This window comes from Castanea sativa, chromosome 12 (genome assembly GCF_040712315.1).
Source record: "Castanea sativa cultivar Marrone di Chiusa Pesio chromosome 12, ASM4071231v1".
Lineage (NCBI taxonomy): Eukaryota > Viridiplantae > Streptophyta > Magnoliopsida > Fagales > Fagaceae > Castanea > Castanea sativa.
The window spans coordinates 38,952,415-38,964,921 of NC_134024.1; the positions used below are offsets into that span (position 1 = coordinate 38,952,415).

Genomic DNA, 12,507 nt, shown 5'->3' on the forward strand with positions numbered 1-12,507 from the left:
GTGCATCCTAACTACCCTAGTTGTGAGCATCTGCGGACTGTGTCCAAAGATGAGATGATTTCTGCTTTTTGTGAGCGCCCTTCTGTTTGGGGTGAGTACCAGTTTACGTCATATCAACCTTTTGCTAAAGGTCCTCGTTTCTTAAACATGGTGATGACTTTTGTCTTACATCCTCTATCTCACTACAACTCTATCACAGAGCCTCGTGCTCGTTTTCTGTTGTCTCTTATTGAGAATCTTACCATTGACTTTCCTTCACATTTCATCTTTTCTATCATAGATGTGTATAAGGATACGGCTACCCATGATAAGCTCATCTTTCCTTCCGCTATCACGAGAATTTTACGCCATTTTTTCATCCCTTTTCCTGTCTCCGACTCTTTTCATGTCATGGTTGCCATAGACGCCGCTACCGTAAAACGTAGTGAGGCACAGCTTAGGTCACGACAGACAAGTTCAACAGCTCATTCCTTCCGTTCCGCTCCATCTAGATCTATTTGTGTCTCATCTGTTCCCTCCTCTTTTACGAGCGATGTGTCACTAGGAAACATCATAGCGCAGCTTAAGCGCATGGATGCTCGCTTAGATGCGCTCTCTATAGAGTTGAATCAGGTGAATGTTCGTGTTGGTCACATTGCTAGGCGACAGGCAACCATAGGTGGTTTTGCTCCGGAGGTTTCTCCTCCACCACCTCTTGTGGCTTTCGCGTCTAGGGATGATGATGGTGATGACGATGATGCTTTGGATGATGATGATGGAGATGCTAGCTCTACGGATGATGATGATGGAGATGCTAGCTCTACCGATGAGATGTCTACTTGACACTCTATCCTTTGTCACTCATGACAAAAAAAAAAGAGTAGTTTTGGGTTATGAGAGTAGTCATACTTAGGGGGAGAGCTTGTATAGGGATTTTTTTTTACAAGCGGAGTGTTAGTGTTAAAGGGTGTAGTGAGGATTACTTGTATCGTTTTCTTTTCTCCACTTTAGATACTTTTTCTTCTTGTACCTAGGTCTTGTGACCATTATTACATACATTGTGCTCATCTTTGTTATATATGTGATGATGTATGTTTCTTTTAACTATCTCTACATGTGTTGTTTTCTTTTCTTTCTTTATACACATGATTCTTTATTTGTTTGCAATCTATTATTTCTGTTTCACATTAAGATGCCTTGATGAGTTTTGTTTAAAGTGTTTTAGAAATACAAGTTGTCAAAATCTACTTGTCATAAACTCTCTTCTTGCAAAATTTTTCAAGAGTTTGTGTTAAGATAGATTTTGTTGTATTCAACAAGTGAATATGAGTTGAGTGATTTATGACTTGAGTGATTTATGACTTCTCTCATATGTTCATTTGTTGATTGTGGTTTTATCACAGATTGCCAAAGGGGGAGATTGTTAGGACATATGTGTTTCACTTGTTTAGAACATATGTCGTTCATTTATGTAATTGGTTAATCCTTTGAAAAAACGCACTTTACTTGTAATTTGGTAGAATTAGGATGAATTTTATACTTCAAGAAACTGTGTTTCAAGATCAAGTGTTGAAGTCATCAAGTCTGTCCAAGAAACAAGCTAAATAGTGCAAGTTCATTAAAGCTCGATAGCTAGCATGTATCGAGGTTTAAAGAGCTGTTCCAGTCTCATGGCTCGACAGTTGCTCGATAACATCTCGATACCTCTATCTGTCGAGGTTTAAGAAAAAAAGATTCTGAGTTTTGTTTTGATTCTAATCTGTGGATGTGTCTTCGGGCCTTCTTTTCTCCTAACCTTAGACATATAAAAGGATTATTTTATGGGCCGTTAAAGTGTGGCAAAGTTGCACAAGTATTGAGAAATCCTTGTTCAAACAAATTGTGACTTAAGATGAAGTTCTTGCCCTAGTTCATATCTCTTGTGAAAAAGTTGCTGTGTCTTTGCACCGTAAGGTTTTGTAACCAAGCATCTTCTTGATCTTCATCGTGTGAATGAATTGAAGAACTTTGCAGCCAACAATCTTCTCTAGTTGGTGATTGAAGTCGCGTACTGGGATCCGCGCAATTGGTTAGTCACGTACTTGGGAGCCGTGCATTGAAAGAAGAAATTGTCACTACAGAACAAGTCCAATTGGGTATTGGGGTAAGGATTCAACTGTAGGTTGGTAAGGATTCCTTTCTAGGATACGTCAATGGTAAGAGGAAAAGAAAAGGAAGAATGAACCCTCCTTGCTCTGTTTCCCACATCCTACTTCCAAAATGTACGAGTCTTGGATTATATGACTGAGTTGGCCAAGATAAAAATTAATGTGCTAGAATTCTTTCTCTGAGCTAGTTGCAAGTAAGTCATGATTTGCACAATAAAAAAGATTCCTCTTTTATCTGCAGCTTGTCTATGTCGCGATCAGGGCAGGCCACGAGTTCTTCTTTCTAGCATCTTTAACCAGAACTTAAGTACATCTACGAATTTGAACAAAGGCATAGAACATTTCTCTAGAGGAAGTAATTACAAAATAGTTTGTCATAATTTTACATAGGTGCTCTCATCTTCTAAGTGTTGACCCTGCATCTTTCCTGACTCCTATTATAGATATGTATACTCTCTCTCTCTTTTCATCATTTGTAATTTTTTACTATTTTGCATGTATAGAAGAAAAGAAAGAAAAATATAAATATTCCAAAAGGTAGTAGCTGCTTACATCTTTTAAAAAAAAAAAAATTGATAAGTAATAAACTTCATTAAAAGCAGCTGCTTACTTCTTAATAACAATGACTTTATCTCAAGTTTAAAACCATGACTACTGAAATGAAAACAATAGCAAAACACCATACACATCTTTAAGGTATATAATTGTATTTTAACTTGATTGTATTTTAAATTTCTAATACAATTTTTCATTACTTATCAAAATGGAAAAAAGTGCGTAATACTTTCATGGCACAAACACCAAAGAAAGGAAAATATGAAGATTGTCTTGGCGAGGGGCAAAGGCTAGTCTTTCCGAATGGAGAAGCACTTTTGTTTGCCTACTTCTTGCCTGAAACTGGGATGCACTTTACAAGACAACCAATTGGCCATGACAAAGCTGCAAGCCCAATGCAAGCACCCCATTGGCCCCAATTAAGTCTCTCAGTATTGGCAAACTTCTTCAGAAACTCCACCATCACCAGTTGAAGAACTATGGTGATCCCAATAATGGCTAAAAACAACTTATTTTTAAGTATCCCTTTGAATATATTCTTCTTTTCCAATTTTCTTGCATTAAATTCATTGAAAACTTGGCAAAGGACAAAAGTATTGAAAATGAGAGTGTTCTTAACGTTCTCATTTACACCAAATATGAATTTTCCCTTAAACTGTAAAACCAATAAGGTGGTTACCTGATACATGGCTTGTGCCATGAGATTTCTCCACATAATTTTGGTTATAAGTGGCTCTGATCGACCAACCGGTGGCTTTGACATAAGATCATTAGTGGGTTTCTCTGTAGCTAATGCTAAAGCTCCCAATGTGTCCATTATTAAATTCACCCATAATAATTGAACTGCAGTTAGTGGGACCTTACCAGAAGAAATTGCTGCAACAAGGTTGATGACAAGGGCAGCAACGTTCACTGTGAGCTGAAATTGAAGAAACTTTTGAATGTTGGTATATACAGCCCTTCCCCACCTCAATACTGTCACCACCGAAGTGAAATTATCATCCAAGATGACTATATCTGAACTTTCTTTTGCCACTTCAGTTCCCTGGATTCCCATTGAAAGTCCAATGTCTGCTTCCTTTAGAGCAGGTGCATCATTGGTTCCGTCACCTGTGACTGCAACAACATGACCTTTTTGCTTCAAGCATTGAACCATCAAAAGCTTGTCAAAAGGGGATGACCTCGCCATTACATGGATTTTATCAACCTTTTCCATTCTCTCTTCAGGTGAGTAATTCCTGAATTGTACCCCTTCAATTACAACATCATCATCCAAATCTTCATCAGCATTGAGAATCTTGCATTCAAAAGCTATAGCCTTTGCTGTGTACACATTGTCACCAGTTATCATTTTGATATTCACCCCAGCAGCTCTACAAGACTCCACAGCAGTACTGACTCCTGGTCGACATGGATCCTTCAAACCAACTAAGCCTAATAATGTCAGGCCATTTTCTTCAAGCTTCTCAAGAACTTGTCCACTTTCTTCTGCTGCTACTTTGTGGGCAAAGGCAATGCATCGTAGACTATTTTGTGCCATATTCTTAATAATAGTCCCAAATTGCAACCTTTCTTCCTCATCCATTACATTTAGCACCCCTGCTCTATCATAATAAGTTGAACACGTTGCCAATATCATTTCAGCAGCTCCCTTCCAATGAGTATGAATGGTCTTTTCATTATTTCTCTTCACTAAAACCCCGCTTCTCTTTTTCGCCGAATTGAATGCCTCTACATGGATTATGTGATGATCTTGCTTTACATCTTCAATACTCATACCCAAATTAAATACAGCCCAAGAAAGAATTGCTTTCTCAGTTGGGCTACCTGAAATCTCAGGCACTGATGTAGAATTTAGTTTGTAAACTGTACCAGTTGTGTTTAAGCCAACAGCTTGTTGCAGTAGTTTGAGTATATTACCTATCAAATTCGAATAATTGTCATCTTCTACGGCCTCCTTTCCAAGCCAAAATTTTGTAACTTTCATTTCGTTTAGTGTAAGGGTGCCTGTTTTGTCTGTGCAAATTGTTGTGGCTGAGCCCATTGTCTCACAAGAGGATAGTTTTCTGACCATAGCATGATCAGCCATCATGCACTTCATAGAATAAGCTAGAGTTAGAGTAACAGCCAGAGGCAAACCTTCAGGAATAGCCACTACAATAATAGTGACAGCCGCTGACACAATGCTCACTACAGCATTCATCACATCATCAAACTTGGTCTTACTGCCATTGAATTCCTTGTTTCCCTTGTCATCTCTAGTGTTTCCTGTGAAATACCGAATGAGCATAACTACAAGAACAAGTGCAGCCGCCACCAGCCCAACTTTCCCAATATAAGAAGCTAACTTGTTGAGGCGTGCTTGCAGTGGCGTCTCCTCATTTGAGTCACGGTTTATTGAACTCATCATCTTGCCCCACAGTGTGTTCATGCCCACAGAAGTAACAAGCATGAAACCAAAGCCATCTGTGACCTTTGTGCCTGATAACATAAAGGGATTCCCTTCATCAATCTGAATGTGATCACTTTCACCAGTCATGCTAGACTCATCCAGCTTCAAGGAATGCCCTTCCAAGAATAACCCGTCTGCGGGAATCTGATCACCAATCTTTAAGCACACAATATCGCCCACAACAACATCAAATATTGATATAGGTTGGCGCCTCCCATCTCTCACAACTTCCACTTTTACATCACTGCTCTTTGTTGAGAGCTTCTGAAATTGCCTAGATTGCTTGAAGTCACTCACTGCTGAAACAGCAACGACCAAAAACACAGCAACAATGATACTCCCGCCATCATACCAACCATCTTTCCACCCATGTTGCTTGATGCCAAAGGCAAGAGAGACTACAGCACATGCCAAAAGTATTAAAATAGTTGTATCTTTCAGTGCCTCATACACAAATCTGAGAAACTTTTTTGCTGGTGGTTTTTGGTATTTATTGGCACCAAAAACATTCTGTCTATGAATAAGATCAGCCTCATCACCATGGATGCCACTTTTTACATTAGTTTCAAGAATTAAAGTAACTTCTTTGACCCCACCAAACTGACTCAAAGACTCAAAGTTTTTGTCCCTTACAGTGTCACTAAGCTTTTTTGTATCAACAGTGAGCAACGAAGAAATGGATTTACAATGCATGTCAATGGCAACGTAAGAGAGGGTGCGCAAGAGAGGGCCATCTTTGTCAAAAGCTTTCTTGTTCAAAGAAGCAAGAACTCTGGTGATGTATATGACAGTGAAAGCCAACCGCCATCTCCGCTTGTGGGTCTTGGAGACTGACCAGTCTTCTTCATCACATATGGCTATCTCGTCAGATTTTTGAAACCTCAAAGTAGACATGGCCATGGACTCTAGTAAGTAGAGAGAGAAGGAGAGCGCAGACAGAGGCTAAAAAGCACAAAAAGAGTATTTAGCCGTTTATTGAAAAAATAATTATCAAAGTGCAAAGAGAGAAGCAATGTGTTTTGGGATGTATAAAAAATCACGAGTAATGCTTATAACAATTTCATTAGTATGTGTGGTTGTTATTAGGTCTGAAGAACTTATGATTAATGATATAAGAAATGTCTACTAATGCTACTATATATGGTCCAAGTTTGAGAATAACTTGTCAAAGAGGAAAAGGAACGAAATTAAAGCACATCGACTTAGAGTACAAGACTTCCATAGAATATATATATATATATATATATATATATATATATATATATAGAGAGAGAGAGAGAGATTTGAACATTAAATGTTTCTATTAAAAATACCAAGAAGTGTCAATTAGTTGAAGTACGCAGTTCTTGGCAAGTTATTCTTAGTTATAACTTAGAACCAAGGAAAAATTCCTATTTTGTTTTGTTCAAAAGTAAGAGATAAATTCCTTAACGCATTAATATTCCTTAGCATGCTTTCTCTTATATTCCCACCAATCTCAATACAACATGATTTAAGGAAAGTTGCTTCAAAGCAAAAGGCCGCCTCTTGGAATCATTCACTTACAGAGCGCAAATGTCAGCCATATTTTTAGATTTTCTTGCTTTGTGATCGGTAGTTTAGACTTGTTTGGGAAAACAATGTAGGGCCGACCCAATGCATTTTGGAGCAGGCAAAAAATTTTAAGTAGGCTTTTTCTTGTATTTAAATATTAATTAAATAAAAATTTATTTAACTTTTTATTATGAGCATTGAAATTAACAAATTTGTATGGAAAAAAAAACTATTGATTCTTATTTCTTTGAGATAAAGAGAGAAGGAAAGAGTTTGTTCACTTTTCATGTATTTGGAAGATTGAAATTTTTTGCTTTTAATCTACGACAAATAGTGTAAAACACATTATTACAGTGCAAAACATTCGAAGAGGGGATAATTTCTTTAAAGTATTTTTGTTGAGTTAAAATTTTCAGCCTTATTATTTGCTATATTGTAATTAGACAGACAAACATAATATTTACTATTATATAAAAGGGGCATTCTTCCATTTGAGGTTTATTGGCTGGCTAAAAGGTTAAGCCTGAGAGAATATATAATTGATACAGCAATAAGCGCAAACTACTATGTTTAATTTGAAGAACGACTTTCACTATTTTTTTTTTTTTTTTTTGGAAAGGGAACGACTTTCACTATTGAAATATAAGTTGTTGAAATAGCAATCACTAGGTTTTTAGAGCTTGGACTATAATACTTTTTTCTCATTTAAAAAATTCTTATTATTATTATTATATGAGTTCGCCCAGTAGGTGGGGAAAATATACTTTAATGTCAAATTATATGGTAAGCATTCTTAATTAAAATCTCTTGCTAATCACAAAAGTCACAGTCGTGCATTCTTTTATGTCACCATTTCCTGTTTTCTATTAATTTTTTTTTAAGAGAAATGCTACGCCCACAACATTTCCACAACAAATCTTTTTTTTTTTGGAAGGTTCACAACAAATCCAATTGACAAATTGTTGCAGATTTTTAATTTAAATTCACCATTGAAACTACTTTCTTATGCACTAGTAACTGTAAATAACAATCTTACATAAAATTTGTTATGAAAATATTGTAGACATATCATTTCTCTTTTTGAAAAAACTTTTCTATAAAAAAAAAAGAAAAAATTAATCTCCAGTTTCACATTGTAAGGCATAAAATCCTTCACTATATCATACATTTTCAAAAGAAGATATGCTATAATATAAAACTGCATGAGTATATTTTAGTATATTTTGATAAATAAGAAAGTTAAATCCAACATGACAATCTTCTTTGATACTTCATCATTGTGTTATCACACTGTAAATCAAAATGTTTAGCATGCATTTATATTCCCGCATATAGGTAACTAGTCGCTAACCCGTGCAATGCACGGGATAGTTAAATTTAAAATTACATATATTTTTTTTAAAAATAGAGTCTTGTATGAAAAAACTATTAATTAAAATTTAATAAAAAAATTATTTTATAATTTAAAATAGTTTCCCAAAGGTATTGTATAGGTATCAATCAAGTAGGATGCATATTTTAAATAAATAAATAAAAGACCGTAATAGTGGGCAGTGACTGATTTTGTTTTATTATTTATCCAAAAAAGAAAAAGAATTTGATAGTATATGAACAAATAAATTGTTGTAAAATTTGAATAGTTTCCCATAGGTATCAACAAAGTAGGATGTATATTTTAAATAAATAAAAAAGACAAAATTTTGTCTTCTAACTCTCACATGCACCAATGCTACACCACCACCATATGTATAAAGGTTATTACACGCCCTTGTTTAGTTTCTTATCAATGTGAATTGCCGCTTTTAATATGAATAATGCACATTCTCACTCCATATTATTCTACTAAGATTGAGATTTCAAAATCAAGTAGGAAACATCTAAACCATTCCCATATGGACTATACTTCTCCTTTTTTTAAATAAAAATAAATAAAACCTATGGACTATATCACAACATTAATATAAAATTGATTATTGATGATTGGAAATTTGTGATTTTGATGGTCAGGAATAAGCTCATATTCTTGTTATTGATGACAATTTTTTTTTATAGAGTGGTTTTTCAGGATCATATGAGGGTTTTATATATATAATACATAGTAGTACAAATTACACCAAACTACTCTTGCACTCAGCCAAAAAAAAAAACACAAAACTACTCTTGCACTCAGCCAAAAAAAAAAAACACAAAACTACTCTAACAATTCCTTGCAAGAGTATTGTAATCACATCAGTAGATTAATATTTTTATCAGTTTTTAATCTGTGAACTTTTCTTTTCTTTTATTTTTTTCCTTGAACGAAACCAAGTATTGAGCAATATACTATATGTCTATATCATTCACTAAAAAAATAAACCCAGAAAAGAAAATTATCTAAAAGTACTTTAAAGTTTAAGCAAGAGAGAGATCATACCTATAATGAAGCAGCAAAGTGAACTGTTTTAGGAACTGTTTGTTGTGTTGACATTACTTGAATTCTCCAAGAAACACGCTCACATAAATAAATAAAATTGGATTTCTATCACTTGTTCTGTAAGATTTAAGGAGACTTACATGGATTTAACTTGGTCCGAAAGTAACTTCTTTTGACAAAAGTCACAGCGGATTCGTGCATTCTTTTATTCCACAATTTCCTGTTTTCTTTGACTTTTTTTTTTAATAGAAGAAAAGTTATTCTTACAATATTTTTACAATAAATCTTTTTTTTTAAAAGGTTCACAACAAATCCAGTTGACAGATTGTTGCAAATTTTTAATTTAAATCCACTACTGAAATTACTTTTTTATGCACGAGTAACTGCAAATAACAACCTATCACATAAGATTTATTATGAAAATGTTGTGGACATATTATTTCTTTTTTGAAAAAACTTTTCTATAAAAAATTAATCTCCAGTTTCACATTGTAGGGCATAAATTCCTTCACTTTATATAATAAATTTTCAAAAGAGGAGATATGTTATAATATAAAACTGCATGAGTAGATTTTCGTATATTTTGATAAATAAGAAATTAAATCCAACATGATAAACTTCTTTGATATTTCATCATTGTGTTATCACACTGTAGATCAAAATGTTTAGCATGCATTTATATTCCAGCATATAGGTAATTAATTAATCAATTCAGACTCCAGAGTAATTAATTATTAAGCCCCATCAGCCATTCCATTAATAATGACAACATTGAAAGGGACCTGTTGTGTTGTCTTTAACTTGATCCGTAAGTAACTTCTTTCTGCTCTTTCTGACTTTGGCTCTTGGAAAATTCAGCACTTGAAAAGGGAGTCAAATAGGGCAGCTCATGAGCTTGCTCAGCTGGCTAGAGCTAGTGGGGTAACTCAGATTTGGAAAGGGATGAATCCTCCGTGTATTCAAAATCTGCTCAGACAGGAATGTATTTAAGTCTCTCTTTCCCCTTTTTTGCTCCCTTTTGTACTTCTTTTTCTCAGTGAATGAAATGCAGATTTCCCATTAAAAAAAAAAAAGACTTCAAGGCACTCCGCTTGAATCCAGTGTATCTTTATAAAGAATAGAGAACGAAAAAGACCTTTCCACTCTGTAAAGCTTTTTACTTAAGCTTTGCAATTTCTCTTCTCTTTCGGTTACAGAAGAAACAATGGAGCGAAAAAGAGATGTGAATCCAGTGTATATTTATAAAGATTAGAGAAGGTTAAAGACCTTTCCACTCTGTAAGGCTTTTTACTTAAGCTTTGCAATTTCTCCTCTTTCGGTTACAGAAGTAACAATGGAGCAAAAGAGAGATGTGACTACAAATCCACCAAAAAGCCATTGTCAAAGTCGAGATCCTATGTAGAATGTAAAAGAAATAGGTGGAATCGTGTTCCTACTATTTTCTGATTTAAAGCAAAGAAAAGATACATGGATAGTGACTTTATAAATTGAATAGTTACATAAATTATGAATTCATACATAAAAAATATAAATAAAAATAAAACAAAGATTTGCATCATTGTGAAGTAATTTGTATATTATACATAAGTGTCAATTAAATATCTTTATTAAAAATATTAGAAAGTGTCAATTAGTTGAGGTACACAGTTCCTGGCAAGTTATTCTTAGTTATAACTTATAAGCAAGGAAAAATGTCTATTTTGTTTTGTTCAAAAGTAAGACAAATTCCTTAACATGTTGTTAATATTCCCTAGTATGCTTTCTCTTATATTCCACCGCTCACACTACAATATGATTTAAGGAAAGTTGCTTCGAAGCAGCCTTTTGGAATCATTTACTTAGAGCATTCCCATTGGCAATTGCAATGGGAAATGTAGGGGAAAAGTACAATCAAGGCACAAAATGGTGTTGGCAACTGGAGTTGTAAAATGCTAGAGTTGCTTTTTTTTTTTTTTTTCAATTGTGCTACAGTGCCATCCTACAATTGTAAAAATTATAATATATTTTAATTGATAGAGTGGAAGAGAGATAGGGGAGAAGAGGGAGAGAGAGTTGTATTGGAATATATTATATTATTTTAGTGGGTAATATATATTATTTTAATAAGTAGAATAGGAAAATAAAAATTGGGATGTTGAGTGTGTTGTAAAATAATATGATATAATTGATAAAGTAGCTTTTTGATATGGTAAAATAAAATAAGATACAATTTTCAATTGCGAATGCTCTTACAGAGGGCAAATGTCAACCACATTTTTAGATTTTTTTTTTTGCTTGGTGATTGCTAGTTTAGACTTGTTTGGGAAACAATGTAGGGCCGAATGCATTTTGGAACCTAAGGCAAAAACTTTAAAGTAGACTTTTTTATATTTAAAGATTAATTAAATAAAAAAAATTAACTTTTAATTATGAACATTGAAATTAACGAATTTGTACGGAAAAGAACTATTGATTCTTATTTTTTCTTGATAAAGAAAAAAAAGAAAAGTTTGTTCACCTTTCATGTATTTGGAAGATTGAAATTTTTTGCTTTTAAACTATGACAGATAGAGTAAAACGCATTATTAAAGCGCACAACATTAGAAGAGGGGATAATTTCTTTAAAGAAATTTTTGTTGAGTTAAAATTTTCAGCCCTAATTCAACTTTTTACAGTATAAGATAGACAAATAATGCATTCTATTGGCTAATAAAGGAGACCTTAAAAAAATTCAATTGAGGGATCTTATTATTATTATTATTATTATTATTATTATTATTATTATTATTATTATTTGTTACATTGTAATTACTAATTATACAGATAAACATAATATTTACTTATATAAAAGGGGCATTCTTCCATTTTAGGTCTTAGGCTATTACCTATTGGCTAAAAGGTTAAGCCTGAAAGAATATATAATTGATTCAACAATAAGTGCAAACTACTAAGTTTAAAGTGAACGACTTTCACTCTTGAAATATAAGTTGTTGAAATAGCAATCACTAGCTTAGGTTATGTATGTTTCTGAGGAAAAAAAAAATTATATGATTTTTTTTTTAAGTGGATTACTTTATCTTTATCTTGCGCTTGGGGTTTTCAGAGCTTAGACTAGAAGTACTTTTTTTTCATTTTAAAATAATAATAATTATTATTATATGAGTTTGCCCAGTAGGCACAGGGCAGGGCAGGGCGGGGCGGGGAGGGGAGGGGGGGGGGGGAATATTCTTTAAAGTCAAATTATATAGTAAAGCATTCTTAATTAAAATCTCTTGCTCATCGCGAAAGGTCACAGTGGGATTTATGCACTCTTTTATACTACAATTACAATTTCCTATTTTCTGTAGGTTCTAATTTGTTCAACTAGTAAAGTTTTTTATGGTTGAATAAGAGATTTGGGGTTCAATTTTCGCTTACACTAAAGACCGATTGATATCTTGAACTGATAA

General features: G+C 33.8%; 2 protein-coding genes across 8 annotated transcripts in view; one reads left to right on the top strand and one right to left on the bottom strand.

Annotated features, from left to right (window-relative positions):
* LOC142619281 (uncharacterized) overlaps positions 1–3,161 on the top strand; it is a 22,632-nt gene extending 19,471 nt beyond the window's left edge. For 2 of the 6 annotated variants that reach the window (XR_012841477.1, XM_075792340.1), the window contains one exon: positions 1,383–2,598. Coding sequence is in view for 3 of the 6 variants with exons in the window: in XM_075792340.1 (XP_075648455.1) it covers positions 1,383–1,470 (88 nt within the window). In the remaining 3 variants the exon portion in view is untranslated. Of the gene's footprint in view, positions 1–1,382; positions 2,599–2,900 lie in introns of those variants that run through there. The other 4 variants (XR_012841479.1, XM_075792342.1, XR_012841478.1 and 1 more) reach the window with 3 other exon arrangements.
* On the bottom strand, positions 3,007–9,215 carry LOC142619280 (calcium-transporting ATPase 12, plasma membrane-type-like). Of its 2 annotated transcripts, none has more exons than XM_075792338.1 (2): positions 9,080–9,215; positions 3,007–6,075 (listed from the first exon to the last, which is right to left on the bottom strand). In XM_075792338.1, exon 2 carries the CDS (start codon positions 6,031–6,033, stop codon positions 3,007–3,009), a length of 3,027 nt encoding a protein of 1,008 aa, XP_075648453.1. In that variant the 5' UTR covers positions 6,034–6,075; positions 9,080–9,215. The 2 variants fall into 2 exon arrangements, with proteins under 2 accessions (XP_075648453.1, XP_075648454.1); XM_075792339.1 differs by lacking the exon at positions 9,080–9,215 and having other exon boundaries at positions 3,007–4,523; positions 4,602–6,298.
* Positions 9,216–12,507: the final 3,292 nt, after the last annotated feature.